This window comes from Halichoeres trimaculatus, unplaced genomic scaffold (assembly GCF_033239565.1).
Source record: "Halichoeres trimaculatus isolate MK-OKI-2021-1 unplaced genomic scaffold, fHalTri1.1 fHalTri1_scaffold_19, whole genome shotgun sequence".
Lineage (NCBI taxonomy): Eukaryota > Metazoa > Chordata > Actinopteri > Labriformes > Labridae > Halichoeres > Halichoeres trimaculatus.
Window position 1 is genome coordinate 17,143,251 of NW_027437197.1, and position 26,416 is coordinate 17,169,666.

General features: G+C 41.4%; 1 protein-coding gene across 1 annotated transcript; it reads left to right on the plus strand.

The window, feature by feature from the left end:
* On the plus strand, positions 1-26,297 carry tbl1x (transducin beta like 1 X-linked). The gene is made up of 15 exons (XM_074695078.1): positions 1-848; positions 19,386-19,491; positions 20,969-21,114; positions 21,252-21,471; positions 21,562-21,694; positions 21,826-21,967; positions 22,052-22,115; positions 22,204-22,301; positions 22,595-22,655; positions 22,753-22,874; positions 22,960-23,034; positions 23,126-23,253; positions 24,037-24,202; positions 24,283-24,384; positions 24,502-26,297. Exons 2-15 carry the CDS (start codon positions 19,434-19,436, stop codon positions 24,526-24,528), a joined length of 1,542 nt encoding a protein of 513 aa, XP_074551179.1. The 5' UTR covers positions 1-848; positions 19,386-19,433; the 3' UTR covers positions 24,529-26,297.
* Positions 26,298-26,416: the final 119 nt, after the last annotated feature.

The following is a 26,416-nucleotide window of genomic DNA, read 5'->3' on the forward strand; positions in this document are numbered from 1 at the left end:
AATAGTGGAGCGTTGGGGGGAGGGGAAGCAGCTCACAGGGCAGCAGATAGGCAACATGCTACAGTGTAGCCTGAGAAACTCCACTCACTGCCTTTACTGGAGGAGAAATCAACATTATAAAACATTTAGCGCGTTTATTTTGTTTGAAACATGTTTTAGGTCGAATTGTAGCAAAATGTTTCATTGTTTCGGTCCAGTTTACAACCACAAGGCGTGAAAGCATACAAAACACTCCATAAGGTATTCTTAATGTAAAATGAGCTCTGTCTGTGGAGATAGTGAGGAAGAAGCTGTTTTATGGCCATAATTTGGTATTATTTGACCGAATTGGGGCATTGTGGTAAAAACTGTTATTGTGTTACTATTAAGAGATCAATTAAGCTTTAAGTTTGTTGTGTTCAGTGCTGCACATTTGTATGAAAACATTATTCAGGTTTAAGGTCAGATAGCTTCCTTTCACCCCCCACCACCCCTCTCTCTCCTGCTCTCTGTCTACGTCTCTCTCCCGCTGCCGATCAGCGCCTGCTGCTGTCTCTTTATGTTCCTGTTCTCTCAGTGAACGGTGAAACTCCCCACAGAGTAGCCTGCAGCCTCCTCAGCTACAGAAACTCGGGTTTATTCCAACTTTTAACCGCCAGTTGTGAGAGTGCCCGAGCGAAATTGCTTCGTAAGCAGCGCAAATTAGCCGACAGTGAGTCACAGGCGTTAGAGCAGCGGTCGGAAATTGAAATATGACGATAAGCAAAATGGGAGGAAAGTCGTTGCTGGCTTACTGAAGTTGGAGGTTCTCCTTGTGGAAGAGGAAGAGGTGGCGGCGGACACCACGAGTTCACTCTCACAATAAAAAGGTAAGCGCGTAAAAGTCGAGTGGCATGGTGTAAGTTGCGCTGCTATTTATCCCTGCTCTGTGTTTCTGTGTGGATTGAGGATTTGACTTTCAGAAATGGGTGATTATGGCGTTGATTATGAGGTTACCGGCTCACATAGCTTCGTCACCCCTTGACTCTACACGTGTGTTGAAATTCTTTCTTGTGCCATTATCATTTCGGCACCCATACTACCTACTTTATCTACACAGTGTGCGTAAAAGCTCCAAAGAAACATACTTCACGAAATACCTCCAAGTTTTAGAGGTTAAAGGTTGTCCCATTTTGGGGAATCATTAGGATCTTTGTCTTTATAGCACAGTAGCTCCAGCATATGAGTTGCAGGATCGCAGATTCAGTCATTGTGTGAAAGCTAAGTTAAAAATAATACGTATTTATACCATTATTCAGACCAGGGGGTTGCTTAAGTTTGAAGAGTAGAAGCCACCAGCTTTCAAGGGACAGTTCATGTTACTGTACAACTTCAATGATAAGCTGCTCCTCCTGTAGCTCTCCTAAGGTATAATACAAGGTATAAAGTGAAACAAAACACAGTTTATTATGAAGCTGCTGACTGCACATGTCCACATGAGAGTTCGTACTTTTGGAAAAGGATTAAAAGACACTTCTAACATTGTGATTCTACTCATTCTCCAGCAATAATGAGAGATCCAGCATGTACAGACACTGTTAAAGCGTCTCGCCTTGTTTCAGAGCATCAAAGTCTTCATTATCTCTTCCAAAGACAGACATGAGAGGGATTAGCATGGAAATACACTGCTGTTTGAATGCTGCCTGCTACTCATTCTACTTCAGTGGCCCAAATAATTAATGCCAAAGTGATGCCCTCATTTTCTTGTTGACCCTGTTGTATTTGTGCTCACTAGACTTGGCTCTTCAGAGATGTTGGAGGCATCTTAACAAAAGGACTCATTGGAGATAAAGTGCTGGCTAGACTTGGTTTGAGAAGTCGGCTAATGCTGCCCTTTCTTTTGGAGTCCCATGAAGGATAAGACACTTGATGACAGCCACTAACATATACAAATCTAATTACTAGAGCTCCATATGACTCCAATTGAGATAATTTTTTTCATATAATGTCCCTGAAAACATTGATGCTGCAATACATCGTTATCCTAACTCTTGCAGTCCAGCCAACCAACAATGGCATCAGTGCTTGGCTTTCTGTATTCTTCGGGTATCATCTATAGTTTTGTTTCCTAAATACCATGCGATTCAAATCCTTATTCTGTGTTTTATAGCCATAACTCCATGGATTACATCTGATTATTTTAGTCCCTTATATGTCATTGCCATGCAGTTTTTTACCCAATGAAATCCATTGAACTTAATCTAAACTAAAGTTATAGTTGAAATTTTTTCTCCTCAAACCCCAAAACTTAAGCCATTGGTGTCTTGGCATCCTGGCCATCAAGAAGAATTGAGTCACAGATAACTATTTGTGGATTATTTGAATCATCTCCTTCCTGGAGTAATAAGAAGAGGGAGAAATACCTATTTAATGACCATGTAAAGATACAGATATGAAAAACATATGGCTATGATCGAGATATTATTAACCTACCTCACAAATATTGGCCCAGCCTTATTTTTCATGTATTTTTGATGCTTTCTCATATTATTTTGAGTTATCTTATGTAATAATGGAAGTTTTTTTCTATTATTTAATTGCAAAAGCTTACCAATTTCCTGCAACTAGGGATGAATTAGGTACCAAACTAGGTACTTTTATAGGAACCAACTGAATTTAGTAAAAAGTACCGGGTACCAATTCATGTAAAATCAAGGGGTACCTCATTTAGGTATCTAAATGCATCCTTGCGACTGTGAGGGAGCGGAAGAGTGGGTGATTTTCCATGCTAGATATGTTGACTACAGATACTGATTGCCAGGTACTGGTAATTGGTACCGTATCGTTTCAAATGTGAAAGGTACCCATCCCCAACTGCAACCATTGTCTGGAGTTTGTTTCACATTAGAACCCAAACATTAGAAAAATACAACTGAAAGCTGTGATAATAGTCATGAAGTAGGCGAATCTTTTGATTCTTCGGCGATGAATCAAAAACTTGAAAATCACGACAAATCCCTGATCACATTTATTTGATTTTTTTTAATGAAATGAATAATCAAATATTAAAAATCAGTGAGTCACCCTTAGTTCTGGGAGCTGTAAAGTTAAACATCGTAGGTTGTAGTAACAGAAAAAGACATGATGTAGACGCCTACACTGGCTTGCTGATTGTTCCTATTTCTTACGTCTTGATGTGATCTGAGTGGTCACTGATAGTATAAAGACTCTTCATTTGGCACAACTATTCCCCACATCTTAAAAAATGAAGCTACACCTCAAGCAGCTCCCACGTCTTTCTCCTTATCAGGCCTCCATGGAGCAGGTCTGCTTTGGGTGAAGAGAGAACCACAGCCTGTTTACACCAGCATGAGCACGACAAGTGCACATAAATGATCATGTGACCGCTCAGACGTGTTGGTAAACATTAGGATTTGTACTAAAATGGTGCCTGTGTTGATGGAGACCTTTTTCATTTCAAGCTGAAAACACATTAGTGTGCTTGTAACCTGAAGCTACAGGGCATGCTGGAGATCAGAGCCCCTGTCAAGTACATGAAATTGCCTTTTGCACTCTCTGTACCTCAGTATATTTAGCTTTTGGTTATGTGCTTTGAAGACAGTTCTCTTTGTGTCAGGATCATTTTGTCACAGTGGATTTTTGAAGTGAACATAATATTACAGGTTTTACCCATAGTACCAATCTGAACCCAACAGTTTTAGCAAGAAGAGGTATTTCTTTTTTTTCTAAACCTCCAAACATTTAAAGACTCTCCATTAAAACAATGTCTTGTAGCTTACAGCCACATTACCGTTCCCTTCCTGTGTGTTTACCAGTTTTGTCACCAGAGTCAGCGACTTGAAGCCAACCCCTAATTACTGCAGTTAAAAAAACAGGTTTAGTGCCGTCCATTTAAGGAACAATAGAAGTTTTACAGCCCAAATTGCAGGTTTCAGGCCTCTTTATGTTTTCCATTAAATGATCCCTAAATGTGTTAAAGCCAGTGTGTTGGTAGCTCATTACTACCTCATGTTTATAGCTCAGGAACATGGTCCAATTTTCACACAGTAAGTAGCTTTAATTTTCCCAGTGTTCATAGACTTTCCTGGCTGACATTTCACTCATTTGGTCATAGGTGGACTCAGTTACCTTTGTATGAGTCTTCAGAAGTCATTAATGAATAATCCTGCAGCCGCACAGTTAATTGTCTGCTTCTTGTGTAGTGACAGGATTCAGTGTGTCTTCAGTTTCAGGACTGCAGCTTTCAGTATGCTAAAAATCTTGATTATTCATTCAGACTGTCCTCAAGTTCCTCAAATGCGTCTACTAAAGACGGGGTGAAATGAAGCGTCTAAGAGACATCAGCAAACCTGTGCTACGTCTTGTTTAGACTGAGCGTATCCTGTGCTCATAAGTAGGGCAAGGAAGTCCCTGAGAAAGCCCATGTCAGGCCTGTGATGCAGTAGAGCTCTGAATCAGGCTGTCCAAATATTTCTGTAACAGTATTTATTTATGTAAGGCCAGGGGGGGAGGTGAGCCATTCTCTCCGGCTAAAAAAGAAACACACAGTGTGCATGGGCTTCAGCCCAACATGAGAGAAGTGGTCACTCTTGTTCAAAGCTATCGTTCTTAAGTGGAGTAGTCTTGGATTTGGGGCACCATTCGCCTTTTGTTGTGTCTTGAGACTGTCCTGTCTGTGTGTGTATTTAAATTAAAACAAGTGGGAGGACGCCGCATGCCTTAAAGGGTGTGTTAGATGTTCAGTTATTTCACCGTCTAGCATCTTATCAGTTTCTATTTCTATTGTGTCTGAAACCAGCTGAGCTAATGATTCACTTTCCCTCACTCAAGCATTTATGGGAAACGGCACATGTTCACGTTCTGGCACAAACCACATCAGATTCAGTCAGTGGACTCGAAACATTGTCTTTCCAGTGACAGTAAAAGCACAAAAAGGGCGACACTACTTAATCCAGTCTGCCTCTAAAGCAGGACTTTATTCTACATTTTCCACTCAAGGCTGACTGTAGCACTATCTGTGTTAATAGATGACTGTTGAGGAAGTTGTGCAAGCACATGCATGCCAGAGTGACAAACTATTGAACTCAAAGGAATATCGTTTTTTCCACTCAGTCCGTCCATTCACTCCCTTCTGAGTCAGCCGTTTAACACGGTGTTGTCAGCTTCTTTGTCTGTTGTCTAGCTGTGAAAAATCAAGAAGATGAAGGATGAGTAGTACAGCCACCAAGAAACATTTTCCTGATACAAATGAGTGTAAAAGCTACAAAACACACAGCTGCAGGTTGTGGGTGTCATCAGCCTGGTGTCATTTTAAAACAGTGCAACCTTTGCTGATTTCAGCCCCTTAGTGGCGTTGCTTTCATCACTCGTCTCTCTTTCTTCTTCCTCTTTTCTTTTCTGATCTCTCTCACACACACATTGCATAAAAATGAAACTTTTGGAGAAATAGACTTCAACAAATGCCATGTAATGTTCCCATTACCCTGCTGTAACCACCTCCGTGGTCTGATCAGAGGCTGAAGAACGTCGCCCCACCATTCAGCTTCTGTGTGCTGCACATTTCAAACAAGGTGTAACAGTTGCTTAGATATCCTGCTTTAAATTGGCAACATGGAGTTTAAAGTTAACAATATTCATTCAACAATACTCCCACCTGCTATACTGAGGTAAAAGTCTCATAAATTAGCTGTTGTCTTAAAATGTGTTATTCATGACACTGAAATTAAGTATGTTGTAAATTATGTGTACAGCTACAATTTTCTGTCAAAAGCACAAACGAAAAAACGAAAATATGTCAAGTAATGTCACACAAAACTATACACACTGCAGCTTAAAATGACCTGAATCTGATAGTTTTGCTCAAATGTGACCCGTCTCTGCTGTTTCTGACAGTGTGAACAGCACAGGTCACATTTCAGATGTAATACTGAATTGAATTTGAAGGCCACCGCAATCTGAACATCCAGGTTGCTTTATAAGTACGACTTTGACGTCACAAAATCTGCGCCACAGGCAAAAACGAAGACTGCCAATTAAATTTGCTTCTCCTCTTCCTCCTTCAACATAATCTACTCACAAATTTGCTGGCTACTTCCACAAACTGTTTTTAACATAAGGCTGTTAATGAGATTATCATTAGAACACTACTAAACAATACTAGAAATGGTATTTGTTTACTGATGTTGACGCAGCTCGTAACGCTGCAGAAAGCTAGCCACTTATCACTCATTGGGCTGCATGATGATTTTTTTATGTCGAAGAATGCATTGATCAGTTTTTCTATTGGTCGATTACTCTCAATCATATGCCATATTATTTTGGATCCCTGTTTTACGTGGCCTGTTTAAGCATGCACATGCATGTTTTAGACTTCTGTAAATGGCCATAGTGCTGCCATGGAAGGAGAGTTTATCTTTACACCGTGCAGCGTGTACTTGTTTCACCAGTTTGTTTCTGATAAAATGCTCCCAAACAGTCCTGAGTTGGCTTATCCGAGCACCCTCCGTGCTGTTAGCCATCATTCAAGTGAACTTCTTTTGTATCTGTGAATAACACAGTGGGAGTGATACTGCCCCCAACATTTCCTGTAGTGAACTGCAAGTACAGATTAAGTCTAAGAATATGAGACAATGTAGAAGTGCTAAAATCTTCTTTTTTTCAAGTGTTCGCTTGAGCCTGGCACCGGAAATACTGGAAGCCACATACACACCAAGCCAAAAAAAGCCGATGTGCTTTATTTTATGTTTCAGAAACAGACGGGTGACGTCTGCGAGACTATGTCCATGTCCATGTTTATACAGTCTATGGTTTTTACCAGCCGGTATTTGTTTCACCAATAGTAAAAACAGTAATAATAGTAATGTGTACTGCCCTGATCATCTAGTTTCAAGAGAAAATTGAGGTAGAGGTGAGTTTTGATTCTGTGAGTCTGTAACGATGGCACAGTGACTGATTTTTACATAAATCATTACAATAGCTAACAAACGTACAGAATTTCTTTCATTTCTCTCCTTGCTGTTCTCTATAAATATTTCCGTGTTAATCTTTAAACATAGATACTGATTGTTACAACATTTCTTCAGTGTGGTTAGAGATAAGGTCGGGTCGTATGATTATGTAAACCTGCTGATAAGGTGTCTGTAACACTTCAGGCTGTCAGAGTCCTCATAAAAGGGCAGAAATGAAGGTGAAGCTTTATTATAATTCTCATAAAAACACGGAAATGGTTTCCGTTCATCTCGTCAGCACTGTTTTATAATGTCAAACCTCTTTTGACTTCCAAAAGCTTCATCGCATGCTTGTATTAACCAGCAGCCCCACATTTGCATCAAAGTCATTAAGATTTCTTTCAAAAGACACAAAAAGATTTTTTTTCTCTCCTTGTTCTTTGTTTAGTTCAAAGTTTTCTGTGTGTGCGTGTCCTTGGCCAGACAGAGCGAGTGAGCGTGTTGTTACAGGAAACCTGTGAATTGTGGCATTGACCACACACACTGAGACAGAAACTAAAAGACCATCTGCAGATCAGGGGTGAAAGTTTCACATTCAGTGTTTAGTTTGTCATTTCCTACCTTATGAGGCTTGTTATGTCACACAGCAGTCTGTCTGCTAAAGAGTTTTTATCCATAAACTGTGGATTCACTGGAAAAGGAGACTTTTCTGTGGTTGTCGTGTCCCCAAACTCCAGATCCTCGAGTCAGAATCAGCAGAAATTTGGACACACACGCGCGCGCACATACACACACACACACACACACACACACACACACACACACACACACACACACACACACACACACACACACACACACACACACACACACACACACACACACACACACACACACACACACACACACACACACACACACACACACATTATGAAGGGGAATCTGTGCTGTGTAAATGCTGGGTAAACAAACAGTCCATGAACAGCTTTCGGCTGAGCACCAGTATTTTAGCTCACTTGTCTGCCTTGTTTGTTTGACCCTGATGTCAGATGGAGGGAAGCTCAAGGAGACTGAGGGTGGGGGGGTATTTAGGGTGGCATGAGCAGCTGTTGACAGAAAAGCAGGATCCTCTTGTCACCATAGCAACACTTGTATTACCCACACTGGTGTGTGCTTGTGTGTTTACAGCTTATTTGTGCAATCCTCATCTCGCTGCAGAAAGAATCACCTGGCTGTGGCCTCTTTGTTGACTTGGACAACCTCAAGGACACTCAGGGCTTTTTCTCACCATCCAGCTTTATATTTACATAAAAATAGTCAAAACAGAATCCTGTTTTCTTCTACTGTTTATCCCTCTTTGTGAAACTCGGCTTATGTAACTCCAGCTTGTTAAGAAATACCGTAAATGTGTCAGTTTCTCTTCCTCTCAGTCGTGGAGGCTGCGGTCATATCTGCACTCTCCAAAAACACCCGCCATGTGTGTGTAGTGATATCTTACACCGGTAATTCTAGATTTCAGATGCAACACACTGACGTCTGTCTCCTTATCATGTCATGCAACAGGAAGGAAAACGTCTGCTCTGGCCATGATTCAAAGCGAAGAGATGAATTATCAGCTACATTTTTGTGAACATGCAGTGATGAGAGTGAAATGTCAGAGTATGAATGAGTGAAGTGTATTCATTTAATGCCAAAACATAAAGTAATAGCATTCTAAAGATTTATTCATCATGTCCTCTACTTAAATCATCTGCACAGCATTAGCAAAGAGAAACTCTATTCTGTCTCATACTGAGCATCTAAAGAGCTCCCTGTGTCCCACAGTCTCCCCCACACATTTATTTACTCACTACCCACCCCCACACAGCAGTATACACATGCATGCCCCACAGCCAATCTGCCCTTGTGTGCCTACATGCACATGTGACGCAAGATTAATGCAGAAAGAATATCAAGATCTGGACGTGCCCTGTGATAACCTTGTGACTGTGAAGGTATCACTACACACGGCTGGTCAGTGCTCAGATTGGTGGCACATATAGAGACGTTAAGCACATATATGACCATGTGAAGCACATAGAGATGTGTTTAGCATGCATCTGAGATTTTTGTATCTTTTGGGTCCAAAAGTGGGAGGTTGTGTATCTTTTAGTGTCCTTAATTGAGTTGATTTTGACTCATTCTGAGGGCTTGTGGGTGAATATCTGTGGGAACTGCCAGATGGTATACAGTAAACCATTACAGGATAAGATGTTGCATGATACAGTATGGTATGATATGATGCAGAATGAAAGATTTGCTACTATACTATACCACAACATTAGACACAATAGGATAGGATACAATACAACATGTTCGGTTAAGATATGGTGCAACACGACACGATAAGATACCACTCAACAAGAGATGATTACACAGAAGCATATGTTAGAAACATGATATGTAGAGATGGGTACCTTTCACGTTTGAAATGATACGGTACAGATGCACGGTACCTGGCAATCACTGTCAGTGCTCAATGGTACCAATTTTTAGTACTTTAGTGTGTATTTATGTGATAATAAATATTCATTTGTTTTATTATGAAATCTCAAAGTCTTTTAATTTAACATATAGAAAACAATATATAAACTTGCATTGCTGTGTTCATGTCCAGTATGGAAAAGCACCTACTCTTCCACTCCCTCACAGTCACAAGGATATGTTTGGGTACCTGAAAATGAAACCGTTTGATTTAATGTGAATCGGTACTACAGATGGAATTCAGTCAGTACTAGGGATGCACAATATTATAGGCACAATATCGGTATCGGCTGATAAAAGCTTAAAAACACGTTTATCGGTATCGGCAGATATGAAAATTTCTGCCGATAGGCACAGCCGATAAGGTGCTATTCAGTTAGGATTATTATTATTTTCCATCTGAAAAATAAGCTCCTTAAATAAAATGAAGCACTTCATTTATTTGCACTGCAGAGCTCTGTGTCTGTCACCAGGTTGTTACAGTAGCTCTAAAATAATCAAATGCAACTTGGTTATGTTTAAAAATGCATTGTACATCTAAAGTTCACGTGATCTAAAGAAATTATTTTTCTGTATTTCAATACTGAATGTCTTGAGTTTGAAAAAATGATACATTTCATATTTATGGTAAAATCAAATGTTTTTTGTCTTGTTTTATGTGTGTTTCTTAAACAAATAAGACCGTCACAATAAGAGTAACATATAAATTCCAGTACAGGATAGACTTAGCTTTCTTTACAGTGAAAAAAACAAACAAACTTGTGATTATCGGTATCAGTATCGGCCGAAAGGGGTTTCGATATATCGGCATATCGGATATCGGCAAAAATCCAATATCGTGGATCCCTAGTCAGCACCTATAAAAGTACCTAATTTGGTACCTGTCCTTAATGATATGAGACCATACAAAGCCACATGACACAACATGATCAATTTCATATGATAAGACACATGAATGATACGTCACACAAACGATACAACACCAGAACAAACGACACGACACATCAAACAAAGAGTAAACACATGTATGAATGAAAAATACAACAAACAGACGATACGGCAGCATGACATGACACAATGTATTCGATACCATACAATACAACAGTACACCATGCCATTTGCATGGCACAATATGATGCTCACACATAACAATACGACATACAACGCACATAACAATATGATACACCTGATATATCCTACCAGACACAGGATGAGATAAACATACAATACTGCACAGGATACGATGAGCTGTAGTAGCTATTCCTTTCTTCTTTGTAATTGTGAAAGCTAGCCATGTCTAAACCTCTTTTGCAGCTGTTTCCTTCCTCTAGTTTCACGCTGCTGCCACTTTCTTCAGCCAGATAATTTCTTGTAATGTTACCCTTATCAGCCCCATCACTAGGAGTCATGGAGAAGTGACACTGTGTGTCTTTTATAAATAGCAAACTCATTATATCTACATAATATACAGATGAATTGAATTTTCGCTGTTGTGTCTTAGATTGTTTCACACAGGTATGGATAATGATGTATGTTGTATAAATATGATGACCCATCCATGTTATACATTAGTCAAAGTATGGAGCCTCTGTGCTTCTGATGCTTCTTTGCCAGAGACTGACAGCACAAAGCAACCATAGCAGAAACAAGTACATGCAAATGTGTGGTAGGCGGCCGGGCTGCATGAGAAGCAAATGCATGGATCAGATTTAATAAAGGGAGACAACTGCTGCATTAATTTAGATGCGTTTTGAATTTAGGCTCTGATAGTAATTCAAGTGCATGACATAAGAATACACATGGTGTGAGGAAGTCGTACAGAAACAGAAAGGATTTATTGTGTTGCTTTTAAACATTGTTTTAAAGCAGATAATGCCGTTGTGAAGATGTAATCTTGTTTTGTTGACATTTGCTTTGAAGGATGAATGATGATTTTCTGGCTCTGTTTCATATTTTAACAGAATCATATTGTTGATCATTCCCACATCATTCCAGGTCCCTGTTGCCTGCTTTCTTTTCCATGCAGCTCTCTATATTTGCATTGTTTCGCCCCTCTTTTGTTTGCAAAGCATTGTCCTCATTAACAGGAATTCAATCGGGGACCTCCTCTTTGAAAAATGCAAAGCCGATCAAAGCAGAATGACACCAACAGACCAGAGGGAGTTGTCATTTTTATTTGAGGCTAATGGGTTCAGTAAGAGGGTGGATCTTTGGTGCTGACACTCCCGGTTAGACACCATTATGATGATCCTCTCAGTGATACCCGATGACTGTCACCATCCCCCATTCATTCCTCAGTGAAGAAATACACACGATGCCTGTGTGTGAGCCATTTGTCATTGAAAGAGAGAAAGAAGCACTCTTTAAACTCCTGTCTTTATGCAAGCATGTACAGATTTTTATCTTCATGAGAATTAAAATATTCCAGCACATTTGCAAATCAAAAGGTAGGGGGTTCAGGATTCTTGGGGCCAAATATGAGCTTTTACATGAATCCATCAGAGACAGATTACACTCATAAGACTCGCCCATCTCCTCAGAGGTGTGTTCATGTGCTGGGCGTCTTTGGTTGTAACAAAAACCTGCAGACGGTTGTCTTTGTTGACACACGGTTGGCCACCCCTGGTAAACACAAGGAGTGTTGCCACCCAAAGGAAGCGTGGGAGAAGTGTTTCCCCTGGAGACTGAAGGCTCCCATCCTCCACTGCTCGCCGACCTACATCGAGTGTCGCTAAGTGACTCATTGAGAGAGGCGAAGAATAATGCACAAATGGTTGTTGTGATTACCTGTGTGGGAATCATTATTTATCACTCCCGCCCGCTCCCCCTCCCCCACCCCCCACCCCACTCGCTCTCACATTCCCCTCCCCCACTCTCCCTCCTCCTCTCCCCACCCCCACCCCCCAAGACTGCAGCCCAACCAGAAGCTTCAAAGGCCGGTTTTTACTCAGCAGAGCAGTTCAAGAGAAAATGGCTGCTGTTTCCAGGTCTTGTTTGCACATCTGTCAGGAGGTGACCGTTCAGGAGAAAATGGGGTCCCTGGTGTGCTGCTTTCCGACATCATTCTTCTCCAAACCTGCATGTGCAGGAGACGACTGGTGCTGGAGTTCTCATTGCTCTATTATTTTTGCAGAGAAATGTTTTGTGCAAAATGCATTTAATGCTATGGCAGTGATGGATGAATACTGTGTGCTTTATGTCTTATTTAGAGAGCTGCTGAAGGAGTTATTTGGTGGTTAAATAGTGAAGCTACCCTCTTACAAATGGAGTTTAAATACACAACCAGCCATGAATTGAATGCTTTATTTCAATCAACCTGTTCCTTTTTTTACAGTTGAGATACTGATTGCACATTCTGATCAACCGACTGAGAAATGATGACGAAACTTTTACTATTTCCTGGTTCGTTGCTTGACATTGAATCTAAGACACTCCTGGAATGTGCACACACCTGTGCCACGTCTCTTGGACGGCATTCAGATATTCCAGATATGAATAATCCTGTCATCATTTCACTAATATGAACAGATTTAATTAGTGTGCATGTTCAAACATAAAGTCAGCAGGAAATGGACTCCAGGCTGTTAAACACACCTGTGTAGGGGAAGTGTGAGTCTTGTGTTGGACAGAAATGTGCTGATGAAATGTGACGTGTGGTTGATGGATATAAAAGACTGATAAGTTTGTCCGTGGTCGACCGAGTGTAGCAGTCTGACGAGTTTTCTGACAGCAGCTCTAAGTGATGAACGTTTGCTCCACATGTGGTTAACATGTCATTGAGGGAGCAGTAAACATCCTTCAGTCAACCCTGATGAGGTTTATAACCACAGCATGACTTCTTTTTTCATCCACAATTGAGGTTTTTTCTATTCTCTACATTTTATTGTTTGTCAGCCTCCATCTGTTTACATATGGGGATGGTGAAATTCATGTGGCTCAGAAGAAAAAAAGTCAGGTTGGGCTACTGTGTGAATACAGCGGGTAATATTCAAACTGTAATGTTCTGCAAGTGGGCGGGACTATCATGTAGCTTAAGCCAGGTTTAAACCTCTGCATTGACTCTAGCTATTACAGACTTGAGTACTGAATACTTTTGCATCACTCTTCAGTACACCTCCACACCACACGAGGTGTCGTGCTACATAACCTTTTTGATTTTCCACATCAGTTTTTGTGTGATACCAAAGCAGATACATGTTAGTATTAAGAGACGTTAGAGATGAGTTGAGGAGATGACATATACGGCTAATGTCAAGAAGTGTTAAAACAGGAAGCATGATCTTTCTCAGCTGACCAATCACAGAGCTTGTGGTCTGCATGTCAGGCTATGTGCAAAGGCTTCTGCATTGGTAAACCGCTACGCCAAACTACAGTGGAGGAGTAGAAGCTGAAATAAGTTTAGCCGCTTTCTTTTACTTTGCGGTGTAGATGATGTCACTTTGATGATGTCATTGCCCTGTATCCATCCATGGGTGTGGTTAGTTTTTTCTACTCATTATGTATGGTAGAGCAGAATCTCAGAGTCTGGAGCTCAGATATTTTTGACTGTCACCTTTCATCGTCTCTTTTCGTCATGTTTATCTTTATCACCTTGGTTCTACCATCATTATTTGTTTAGTTATCATCGAGTATTATTTTCACTTTTTGCCTGAATAACATATTGGTTCGTTTTGGATCGTTTTGGATTTTTGCACAATTAACCCTTTAAACTGATCATTGACCTTCCATTGAACCTTATTGGTCGTGTCACAAGAGAAAAAGCTTCACCCAGCAGCTGAACAATTGTTAGACAGCTGCAACTGGAAGCTTTAACACCAATTTTACAATGAAGAACAAACCAGGGTTTGCATTTAACTGATTTCTGCTTCTTTGACTCTGAACTGCTCTTTTTATCACCAGGTCTTTGTTCTATGAACAGGTTTTTTTTTACATGGCTATGAATCCAAAAATAGACTAATTGAGAGAGGATACTTGACATGCACATTTATCCATTAGGCTGGGCAAAGACGTGTTGATATTTCAGGACCTTAGTATCATACAATTTCAGGAGTTTATCTTCCTAAGTTTTGTCATTTTTCTTTCTGGCTGCTCACTCTGGGTATGTTAGAACAGAATGTTGTCACATCAAGAAGAAACACAATTTTTGTTATTAATTTGTCATTGAGAGGTCATTAAATTAAGCTGCTAGTTAAGAAAAAGACAACCACTTCAAGGAGGAGGCTGTAAAGTTGGATGAAGAGATGGACTAAAATTGGATGCATTGACTCCCGCAGACAGAACTGGATCGTAAACAAACTGAATTTTTAATACAATGTCATGTGACAGATCTGTTTGGAAACTGCAGAAGAGTTTATCCAAAAATCTGAACTACAGCACATTTCACAGTTTACTGAAGTGCCCATCCTGTCTTTAATCAGTTGCAGAGGGAGATTATCACCTCACTAACTGACGTTATTGAATCAATTTGAAGCATCTGAGATAAGATCTAGTTTCTGATGTTCGCCACTTCAGCAGCACCGACATTAAAAATCAGCTCTCTGCTCCTAATTGGCTCCCCGCTGCGCCGTGCTTCCTCCAGGTTTGGTTGCTGCTGCAACATCTGGCTCAGACATACAGTTAATGGCTGTGGGACTTTTCTGGTACCTTTACACCGTGCGGGATGACTCCTATTACTATAGCAACCTAAGCCATGTGGAATAGTTGTTGTTTCTGGCTGTGGGGTTGCCTGCAGTGTTTACAGGTTCTTCTGGGTTTTATTTGAGTTAACTGAAAAGCCCTGCTGTACCAGCGGAGTGTCTGTTTGTGTAAATGTCGAACGTTTTTGAGTGTTATTTGAAACGTTTGCACAACTTTTCACAGAAATCATATGTAAGGAAGTTTGCACAGTCAAACTTTGGTACACCTGGCTGAAAAATGTGTTACTGTCCTTAAGAATGCTGATAATGCTTTGTTGTTGTGGTGGTTTCATCCTCTAAATGTATTCTTGCCCTCAGTGATGTCTTCTTTCACCAAAGACTCATGTCCCCAGACTTTGACTCCACTTGTAACTCAAGAGGATAAACCCTAAAGTCCTTGCAGAGGTTAGCATTTTGTCTGCTTTTCTGGAAGCCACATTGTTCGGTCAGAATAGGCTGGGATGCCCAGGGAGCTGTGTAATGGATGGTGGCATTTCGGGCTCATCTGATTGAGGGATTATTGCTGCTGTCCTGCACCGGTGGGACCCGAGCCCCTCCAGGCTGCCTGTTAATTACGTTTTCTAGTTGTTTGGTGTGTAGCTGCAGCTGTCTGGGGAGCAGCGGCGGCCTCGCTTTGATGCTGCCACCCCTTCCTGCTTGTGGAATATGAAAGCTTAAAGAGAAATCACAGCGGCGGTGGTCAAATCAGGGCACAGTGGCCGAGTTAGACAAGCTCAGAGTTGTTTAGTTTTTTTGGCAGAGCTCGGCAGTGAGCTTTAGCCTCTGATTTTGTTTGTGAAAGTCGCATTTGTTGATGTTTTGTGGGGCAGTTTTCTGTCTTTTGCAGGTGTTGCTTGAACTTTAGGTGTGACCTCAAAGGTAACTCAGAGCCTTATCGTGCTATGAATGTGTTTATTTAAGAGCAGGTCTCTGTGGTGTTTGTCTCAGGCATTCATTCTCACACAAAGGCAGATGTTTGGTTATGAAGGAACACAGGAACAGAAGAAGTCAAGGAGCTGATTGACCAGGGGAAGGACAAAAATATATGGTCACCCTGACGTCATGTGTGATTGGATTTACGATACATTGGAGCTGATTATTGATATTTTACTTATATTTATATTTTAAAGACACAAGCCACTACTCATTTATTAATTTTGTTTTTTTTGCCGGCTGCATATTAGAGAATGCACTGATCTAACTTTTCTGGTCCCGATACCGATACCTGGGCTTTGGGTAACAACCAATACCAATGCTGATCAAATACAGGTGTTAAATAATAAGCTGCATGTCCTACTGTGGGATAAGAGTGGTAATGTTTTGAGCAAAAGATATAAAATGGGTATATATGGAATTACTGGAGTCGATATTTGTTTAAACTAGAAGTGTTTAAATGTTTAATAGCAGTTTGGTTAAAAAGCTTTAGAACTTACAGAATTGACAATTATATTGTGAATTTTATACCCTGTATACTTAATCATAGTTTAGCCTTAGTGTCAAGTTTGGACCGATCCTTTCCCACCGATACCTGACCCAGCTGTAAGGTGCTGGATCGGGGCCAATACCCAATACAAGGATTGGGTCGGTGCATCCCTTAGACATATTAAGCACCTTATAATAAGAGGCCGTTTACACGACAACGTTTTTAGAGTGAAACGCGAAAGTTTTGTTGCATTTCAGCCTCGCGTTTACACGGAAATGGCGTTTCAGCCGACCTAGAATGCAAACTTTTGGAAACGGCCTCCAGAGTGGGATTTTTCTGAAACGCTCCCGACACCATTGCCATGTAAACAGTAAGCTGGCGTTTTCAGTGGAAAAGCTGACGTCACACTCTGCCTTGCGCACGCGCATTCAACAGGACAACAGTCCCGCTGTTACGATCGTCGCGAACTACCATGTTGTGCTTGTGCTGCTGAATCTGCTCAAGCTGCTGACTGTCTTTCAACAAAATGTGCATCTGTTGCTCCACTTTTTAACTTAGTATTCCCCAATACACCAGATGACCGGCTCAACTCTACTTCGGTGGAGATCTCCCAAACGCAGCTTCTGGACAAGACATTTATAGCACCATCTATAGGCCTGGCATGCTTTCTACAGCGTTAACAGTCCATCAGCGTTTCCATGTAAACGCAGATTTTTTTCACTGCATTTTCGCGTTTTCAGATGAAACATTGCCGTGTAAATGGGGCCTTAGATTACCTTTAATATGATTTTTGACTCTGCTTGCCATATATCAGGGCCTTGTAATTTGTCTGTTTTTCCCCATACGTTGTTGATCTAAAAAAATTACACTAGCTTTAGTAACAGTAAAGTAAAATCCAAATTCATGTCAATAACTCTGTTACATACAGTTTGAAAACAATAGCAGCAGGTTACTGAGTCCACAAACGTGATGTGCATTTTTGGGAACATATGGCTTCTGATTCAGTCTGTAAACATCAACATCATCATTCAAATTTTTCACATAGTCTAAGTCTGTTGTTAAAAAGAGAAACTTAAAATTGCAAAAATCTGGAATATTGAATTTCAATTTAAAGTCAAATCAGCACCCCAAAAGTCATGAAAGAATCAAATCAGGAGAACAGCGTATTGTCCCAGCCCTGCTCGGTACTGCTCAGTAAGTCAGGTGATGGAGAGATGTAGAGTTGTTATAGGTAGATAGTTTGTGTCAATTCTTTTTTTTTCTTATTCCCTTATCACTTTTTACACTTTATTTGCTTAGTGAGCTTCTTAATGACTGTTTGGAGACCCCTGCTGTAGACAGCAGCATAGTACTATTGACTGTATGTTAAAATAAACATCACATTACATCAGGAGAAGGCAGCAGAATGTTGGACAGAGGGGTAGAGAGGCTACGAGATATGAGCCACTTTCAGACCCTGAAAGAAGATAGAAGAGGCTGTTCTGTTTCTTCATTCTGGGACAAGTGAAAAGGTGGAGGATGCAGTGAAGTCTGCAGAGAGTTTTACTCACTTGTGATGGTTGGACCACTTGCAAGCTCTTTGTGATATTTACTTTACACTATGATGAAGTGGTAGGATTCAGGCACAAATAGTCAGTTTTGCTATAGAATATATTTTTTCTCAATGCATCTTCAAAAGAACACCAAGTGGTGCTGGGAGAAAAAAATCTATGGCTAAAAATAAAAACAAAGCTGCACCGTTGCAGTTTTTTGTCATTATTCCAGCGTGTCTGCTGTGCTACAATAAAGTCAGACTCCATCTGAAAGATTATACCTGGGTGAAAGAGTGAATAATTCATGTTGAGTAACATGTTGGAGCCCTCTGGCTGCGTGCCCGCTGGTAATTGGGACAACACCATCCTCTGTCTATTTTGCTCGATCTCTCTTGTTGCTACGCTACCAAAGGGGAACTTGAGTGGGCCTGGACAGTGTTTGGAATGAGAGTTGGACGGCAGTGCAGTCTTCATACCTGACACCACCCCCTTCATTTCTCTTTGTGTTCTCAGCAAAATGTCTCTCCCATTATCTCCCAGTGGAGGAGCAGATAATAGGGATATGTTTAGTTTATCATGACTCACTCTGGGGCTGCAGTGTGTTTCTTTAAGCCTTTATTCTCAACCTGCTTATAGCTGCTTCTCTCCCTTTTTATACATACTGTATATTTCTATATGTTGACATTGTGTGCGTGGGTGTGTGAGTAGCATTCTTCTTTTTACCTTGCTCTTGCAAAGCGAATATGTGAGCCATTGGGAAATCTCCGCTGTGTTCATCAGCCTGAGGACAAAACAAGATGGAATTTAAAAAAACATAATTGCTTCTTTGTTTCCTCGACTTGCTTCAGTTTGAGACAGTCTGAATTGAAATGTTAACACCATCTGTGTTAAACACCTCTATATGTTAGAAATCACTCAGGCCGAGAAGGTCAGGCGGGGAATAACCTGCGTCTGTAATTCACTGGATGTGCAGTAGACAGGCTTTTAATATCCTAACTGCTTTATCAGGGCACTTTCCATTGAGATGCTTGGCTGGGTCACTAATGGGAAGCACCACTGGGATCTCAGGGAGAGCCAAATAGATATAGACACTCCCATTAAGTAAGGAAGGAGAGGCTGGAGATGGTTACAGTGAGGAGCAGACATGGATTCACAAATGACCCGTCCATTGACATTGTCAGGGGAGGAAATCAGGTGATGAAGAAAGATGAAAGTGGGCAGAGACCAACCAGGAAGGGTTGTTTTTGAGTTTGTAGATATAATTTGTGACAATATCTTGATCTCTCTTTCTGTTTCTGTTTTCCAGGAGTGAGCCCAGCCTTCCATCATACCTCTTCCTTTTCATCAGGCTAAGATGAGTATAACCAGTGACGAAGTCAACTTCTTGGTCTACAGATACCTTCAGGAATCAGGTTTGATCATCTCACTTTCTTAACACTCTGAAAATGGATCCATTGGACTGTGTGATACATGGATGGAGTTTATATGATGTCACGTGTTAGTTACTGCGAGTACAGTGATCCTGTTTATCATGGTCCTCTACTTCCCCTTCTGGGTGAATCTTGCTTACCGAGACATGCCTAGTCCATCCACAGTCCAATTGCCATTAATAGCACCATCTACTAGGGATGTCCTGATCCGATACACTGATCGGTGTCGGTGCCCGGTTTGGCAATTTTTGGAGGATCAGAAAGCGGATTTCATTACTTGATTGGGACCAATACAGTTTTCCCATGTTTTCAGCACCATAACGCTTTACGGCTGCTGTAAATCAAACCACGTTGGAAAGCAATGATTGTAAAACAGCGTCTTGCAACATTTATACAGTGAGTGTTCCTCAAGGAGGCGTCAACAGGGCTCTCTTTAATACAACAAATATGATTCACCATTTACAACAGAATCACCCAACAAGAGAAAGGAATTGGTATCGGATCGATATCGGCAAAACATATCATAAAAACAATCTGATCTAGTCAGAAGTCAAAAAATATGTATGGGGGCATCCCTACTATCTGTGTCGATCAAGCTATGCTTAGTCTGATTTTGGTCTGATTAAGCTGTCTACATGCATTGTAATAGTCTGATCTTGTGCAGTCTGATTTCTTAAGCTGCATGTAAACGTACTGACAGTCAGTAGACAACATGTATATATTATTATTATTACCTTGATCAATGTTGGAAAAGTAGCTCATCTGACCCCTAATTCAGAGAAACGACGTCTTGTTGAAACAGTGATCTGCAGTTTTTGTGGTATTTAAAAGGGAACAGCTGCTAGCAAAATATTGGTGCATTAAATCATTTTTAAAATAATTAATTAAACTTAAGAATAGGCTGTTGATATCTATCATCTTTGACTTTGGGAAGAATTGTTGGTATATTTATAAACGCAGCAGGAACTTGTCAAATAAAACACGTTTCATAAACCAGTTTGATGAAAAGTATTGTTCTTATTAGCTCCCATTGCATGATCAAATATTGTTTCATCTCTTCCATAAAGACAAATGGTTCAGGGGTGATTGTCTGGGGTAAGAATAAGGCTAATCATGCCCTCTAATGCAGTACAGAGTGAATGTCAACACGCTGTAAACTAACATTTGATAAGAACAGGATCAGAGGATAAAATCCAGGCTCCCTGATTTTTACTCCTGAGACTTCTTCTGAAGCTATTTGGCAGAATCCAAGTTACCAGCTGCCAAGACAGATCAATACAGTCTCTGGTGTACTTTATTAAACCCTCAAATGTCACACTTGTTATGCCGGTCTGTTTCTGTGCTGGATTGCTGTTAGCTGTGTTTGGATCAGAGAAGGCTTCTGTGTGAGTGTTTGTGTCGTGTTTGTGTTCATCTCGTCTCTCCCTGTGAAACATGTGGATGCTGTTTTGTTTTTTAGGTTTCTCTCACTCAGCATTCACCTTTGGCATCGAGAGCCACATCAGCCAGAGCAACATCAACGGAACGCTAGTGCCCCCTGCAGCCCTCATCTCCATCCTGCAGAAAGGACTCCAGTATGTGGAGGCAGAGATCAGCATCAATGAGGTGAGGCTGTGACCTTTGGGTGGTGTATGTTTCTGTCCTGCATTTGGAAGAAGAAAACAGCATTTGTGTCTGTAATGGGAAGTTATTACAGCAAATAAAAGTCTAATCATCTCATCATACCTGCTCTGGCTCTGCAGGATGGTACGGTCTTTGATGGACGGCCGATTGAGTCGCTGTCTCTCATTGATGCGGTGATGCCAGACGTGGTACAGACGCGGCAGCAGGCTTTTCGGGACAAGTTGGCCCAGCAGCAGTCAGTGTGCACCATGTCAGCATCAACCTCTGGTAACCAGAACAACGCACCAAAGAACGGAGACGCCACCATCAATGGGGAGGAGAACGGCACTCACAATATGAGTAAGTCACATCAAAAAACAAGAGGTGAGGTGAGTGTGCCACTGCATTCATGGATTTAAATGTGTCCTCATGTTTGTCCACCCTCCTCAGACAACCACAGCGAGCCCATGGAGATGGACGGAGACATGGAGATACCAGCCAGTAAAGCCACAGTACTCCGAGGCCACGAGTCTGAAGTCTTCATCTGTGCCTGGAACCCTGTCAGCGATCTGCTGGCCTCAGGGTCAGTCTTAATTCATGCTGGATGAGTCAATCCACACTAAAATCTCACTTTGGCTTTTCTTTTGTGGTATAAATAACCTCAAATGAGACTTAGCTGACAGTTTGTACTCCAAAAATCTTGATTCTGTTCAGCTCGGGGGATTCCACTGCCAGGATCTGGAACCTGAACGAGAACAATAACTCAAACTCCACTCAGCTGGTGCTGCGCCACTGCATCCGAGAAGGTGGCCAAGACGTCCCAAGCAACAAGGACGTCACCTCACTAGACTGGAATGTAGGTTCTTCATCTCTCACTAGCATCTTTCCTCTTCTCAGATGAGCAGCTGAAGACGGTTAAGTAACATTTTCTGTTCAACAGAGTGACGGGACTCTCCTGGCAACAGGCTCGTATGACGGATTTGCCAGGATATGGACTAAAGATGGTATGTCCTTCATTCTTCATCTGTTTTTTGTTATTACACAAGAATCTGTGGCGTTTGCCTTAAAGACGGATATTGCTTTATTCATTAGGAAACCTGGCGAGCACCTTAGGGCAGCACAAAGGACCCATATTTGCACTCAAGTGGAACAAGAAGGGGAACTCTATCCTCAGTGCTGGAGTAGATAAGGTACGAAGGACACAAATGATGAAATTCTAACTTTGTATGTTGCTTTTTGTACTTTTTCTCCTGCATGGGCTCATATCAAGGCATTCATTTCATGGCATGTCATTTTACACATAAACAAGTTATTTCCTCCAAATTTTTTTCCCAAGGATGAGGACACCAGTTGTCTTTTATCTATTTTAGCCTTGGCAGACCTTCATAATCTTTTTTATGAACCATTTATGCACTGTGTTGCTTCCATTCCTGCCTATAACATCTTGTACTCATGCTTTGTTGTTCTTAATTTGATTTCATAGACGACAATCATTTGGGACGCACACACAGGAGAGGCCAAGCAGCAGTTTCCTTTCCACTCAGGTAAAGCAAGGCCACCGCTTCATTCAGAGCAAAGATTATTATGATGGAATAAACCGGATGATTCATGTTTTCTGTCTCATTATGATCACACCCACAGCTCCAGCACTCGATGTGGACTGGCAGAACAACACCACCTTTGCCTCCTGCAGCACAGACATGTGCATCCACGTATGTCGCCTTGGCAGCGACCGGCCCCTGAAGACCTTCCAGGGACACACGGTAAACAGCTTTCTCTGTGCTCTGTCCTCACACCATGCTCCATCTCTGGGCTTGATTTCTAACCAGTTTAATGTTTTTTATACAGAATGAAGTTAACGCCATCAAGTGGGATCCATCAGGTATGCTGCTGGCGTCCTGCTCAGACGACATGACCCTAAAGGTAAGACTAAATGAAAAAACTAACACTTCAGAGATAAAATCATGGGAAATGGTTTGTATCAGTCACAGTTTTCTGTTTCCTCCACTTACAGATTTGGAGTATGAAACAAGAGTCATGTGTCCATGATCTTCAAGCTCATAGTAAAGAAATCTACACCATCAAGTGGAGCCCAACAGGCCCCGGCACAAGCAACCCTAACTCCAATATCATGCTCGCCAGGTGGGAAACTCTATTTCAGCTCATACATCATTTGTATTAACAGATTTTAAAGGATCTGTTCCTGTGACACTGGACAAAAAAATGACCTGTGTGGAGAGCTAAAGGCAAACTGCAACACTGTTGGTGGCGATTTGATGTGAAGTGAAACTAAAAATCTCTTCTAGATCATAAAAAAGTTATTTTTTCTGACGCTGTGTCTTAAACAACAATCAGGGCTCAAAATTTCTGCCTCACTTCCACTCTGACCTACATATTCATGCATGTGTAAATGTTCCCGCTCAGGAATTCACAGCTCACACTGACAATCAGCACACCTGCCTGAGATCCCATCAGAGATAAAACTGCCATTATTGCTACTGCTCAGACGAACTTCATCATCGAATCATCATCAAATGCCACTGTGGAACGCTGTGTGTGTGTGTGTGATGCATTTTTAATTAACTTCAGTTTTTCTGCATCCATAATGTCGCTCTGAGTTTGCTTTCGTTCGCTGCCAAGGGCACCCATAGGAGCCGAGTATTAACACCTTGTTGAGGAGGACGTGTTAATAGAATCTGTTGAAAACAGATGAAGACTTGAAACGAGACAGGGTTTCAGTTCCTGGCGTCTGTCACTCTGTGTGTTTTTTTCCTTCAGTGTTGATTATCAGTCATTTACACTTTGAGGGAGAAGAAGAAACAACAGGGAAAAGAGACGCAGGCTTCAAATCGTGCAAATTTCCCAACATCCATCTAAATTAACATTTTTGGTTGTTTTTGTATTTCGTCTCTTCTGTCTTCACAGCGCCTCCTTCGACTCGACGGTCCGGCTTTGGGATGTGGAGCGGGGTGTCTGCATCCACACGCTGACGAAGCACCAGGAGCCTGTTTACAGCGTGGCCTTCAGCCCCGATGGAAAGCACCTGGCCAGCGGCTCCTTTGATAAATGTGTCCACATTTGGAACACGACGGTAAGCATCTTGACTAAACATTAAAACTTCAGACAGTAGAGAAGATTTTCTCCTGACTGGCTTTCTTTCTTTGGTTTCAGACTGGAGCTTTAGTGCATAGCTACAGGGGCACTGGTGGTATCTTCGAGGTGTGCTGGAACAGCACTGGAGACAAAGTCGGTGCCAGTGCATCAGACGGCTCGGTAAGCTTCAATGATTTGTTTGAAGAAGCCACAATATTAACATCTTTTCTTTAGTACCTAATTTTAAAACATACTGCTGTGAGAACAGGTAGTAAAGTAAAGTCTTCCCTCTGCCAGGTGTGCGTCCTCGATATGCGGAAATAGCTGCTTTTGAAGAGGAATCCTGGAATGTGCAGCAGACTGCCTTCTTCTACCATCAGCAAACTGAACTGTCACTGCTCCAAAAGAGCCGTAAGGTGGAGTGAAACAAAAGCCCCCACGAGGAGAGAAACCAGACGACTGCAGCAGCTTCTGAGGAGCCGACACCATCCGACTTCAGCACCTTACAGTCTGATGGTGTGTGTTTTATGAAACACACACCCATCCTTGGGTGCGTCCACGTACTAGAGGGTTTCTAATGAGGAAGCGCTGCGATCCCTCCGGGCTCCAGTCCAGCTGTTATCGGGTTGTTAGGGGTGGAGACACAAAGATGACTTTTATATAAAGAGAGAGGTGTTAATGAGATTGGCTGTGAGAGGCAGGGAACTGTTAAAGAAAGGTTGTACTTTTAGAAATCCTCTGAGGAAATGTTACTTTATGTCCAGCAAACAAACTTGAAAGATAAGAGTAACCTCGATACCGAAGCACTGATTGGTGCTCGGCTTCTTCTCAGTGGAGAGTAGTTTGTTTCGAGTGCTTCTTGCTCTCTTTTGGGGTCTTTATTCCACAGATGGACTTGTAAAGGTCAAAGCTGAATGTCCTGCTTATTGGTTTTATCTAACACGTTTAACATCAGGTCAATGAGAGGGGAAAGAAACCCGCCGTGAAACAGTCCTGACCTCGGAAAAACGACCTGCTCGGGATTGAAAATCATGGATAGACGGACAGGATGTGAGGAGTTTACAAAAAGAGAATATTGTCCCTTTTTTTGGATGTAAATTTAAGAATGTAAAGATATGTAAATTAGATTAATACACAGACTTATATACTGTGTATATGTTTATATACAGCATACTTTATCCTGTAGGAGCTCATTAATGGATAGAGCTGTCACGTGATGGGAACTCTTTTTAGACCAACCGCATGTCTCATCAGCTTCTTTTATTATTTGTTTTCAGCTCGGCCAAGCAAACACACACTTCCTTTGTCTCGTTTTTATTTGATCCTTAAAAAAATGGAAGAATCGTGCCTCTCATAATCAGCGTTCAGCGGCAACCATCACAGTCTGACGAGCAGTACAACGTCTCCAGCTTTATTAGCATTATCCCTGGATTATGGCACTTTTCCTCCTGATTTTTTAGAGCAAAGTAAATTCACAATCCTGGATTGGTCTTAAGACCAGCCGTGTGGTGCCAGCTGATCAGATCTGGTCACACTTCAAACGCCTGTGTTGTGTTGTGAGCCGAGCTTGAGGAAAGTCCGCTTCAATCCACTTACTGGGATCTCATGTTTTGGGGGATTTCAATCTGACTCTCCGATCCGACGCTTTGATTTGCCTTGTTTGTCTTGGTCTTTCCTTTTCAGCTGACTTCTCTTGAACAATGTGAAGTGCACTTTTTTGTAACAGTGGATTCAGCAAATGTTCAGATTTTGCTGAAAGTGAAGGGCCAATTTTTTTGTTGACAGTTTTTTCCTCCTCTTTTTTTTTTTTTTTTTTCAAAAGTCACGTTTGGATGTTAACGGGTGATTCATTGTTTTCAGACTTTGTTCATTGGAGAGCCATTATCGTCTGTGTCAGACTGAGAATTGGGCTGTGAGGTTTGTGGCCGTTGTCGGCGTGCTGAGGAGCCCCTGGGTGTAAAACAAGTGCTGTGACAGCTACTATCTCTCTCTGTCTGTCTTACCCTGATCCAGGGTTTGGTCACCTGTTTCCAAGACAAAACGTTGAAGTCATTCAGTGTCTCAAATAAATCACTCTATTTTGATATCAGAAACAGCCAGCTGAGTGTCTTTTTTTCTGCTTTGGTTTGAATTCAAAGGGAAGCGCATTGGTAAAATAAAGAAAGTACCAGAAACAAATCCTTAAGAAATATTTTTTATATTTAATATAGTA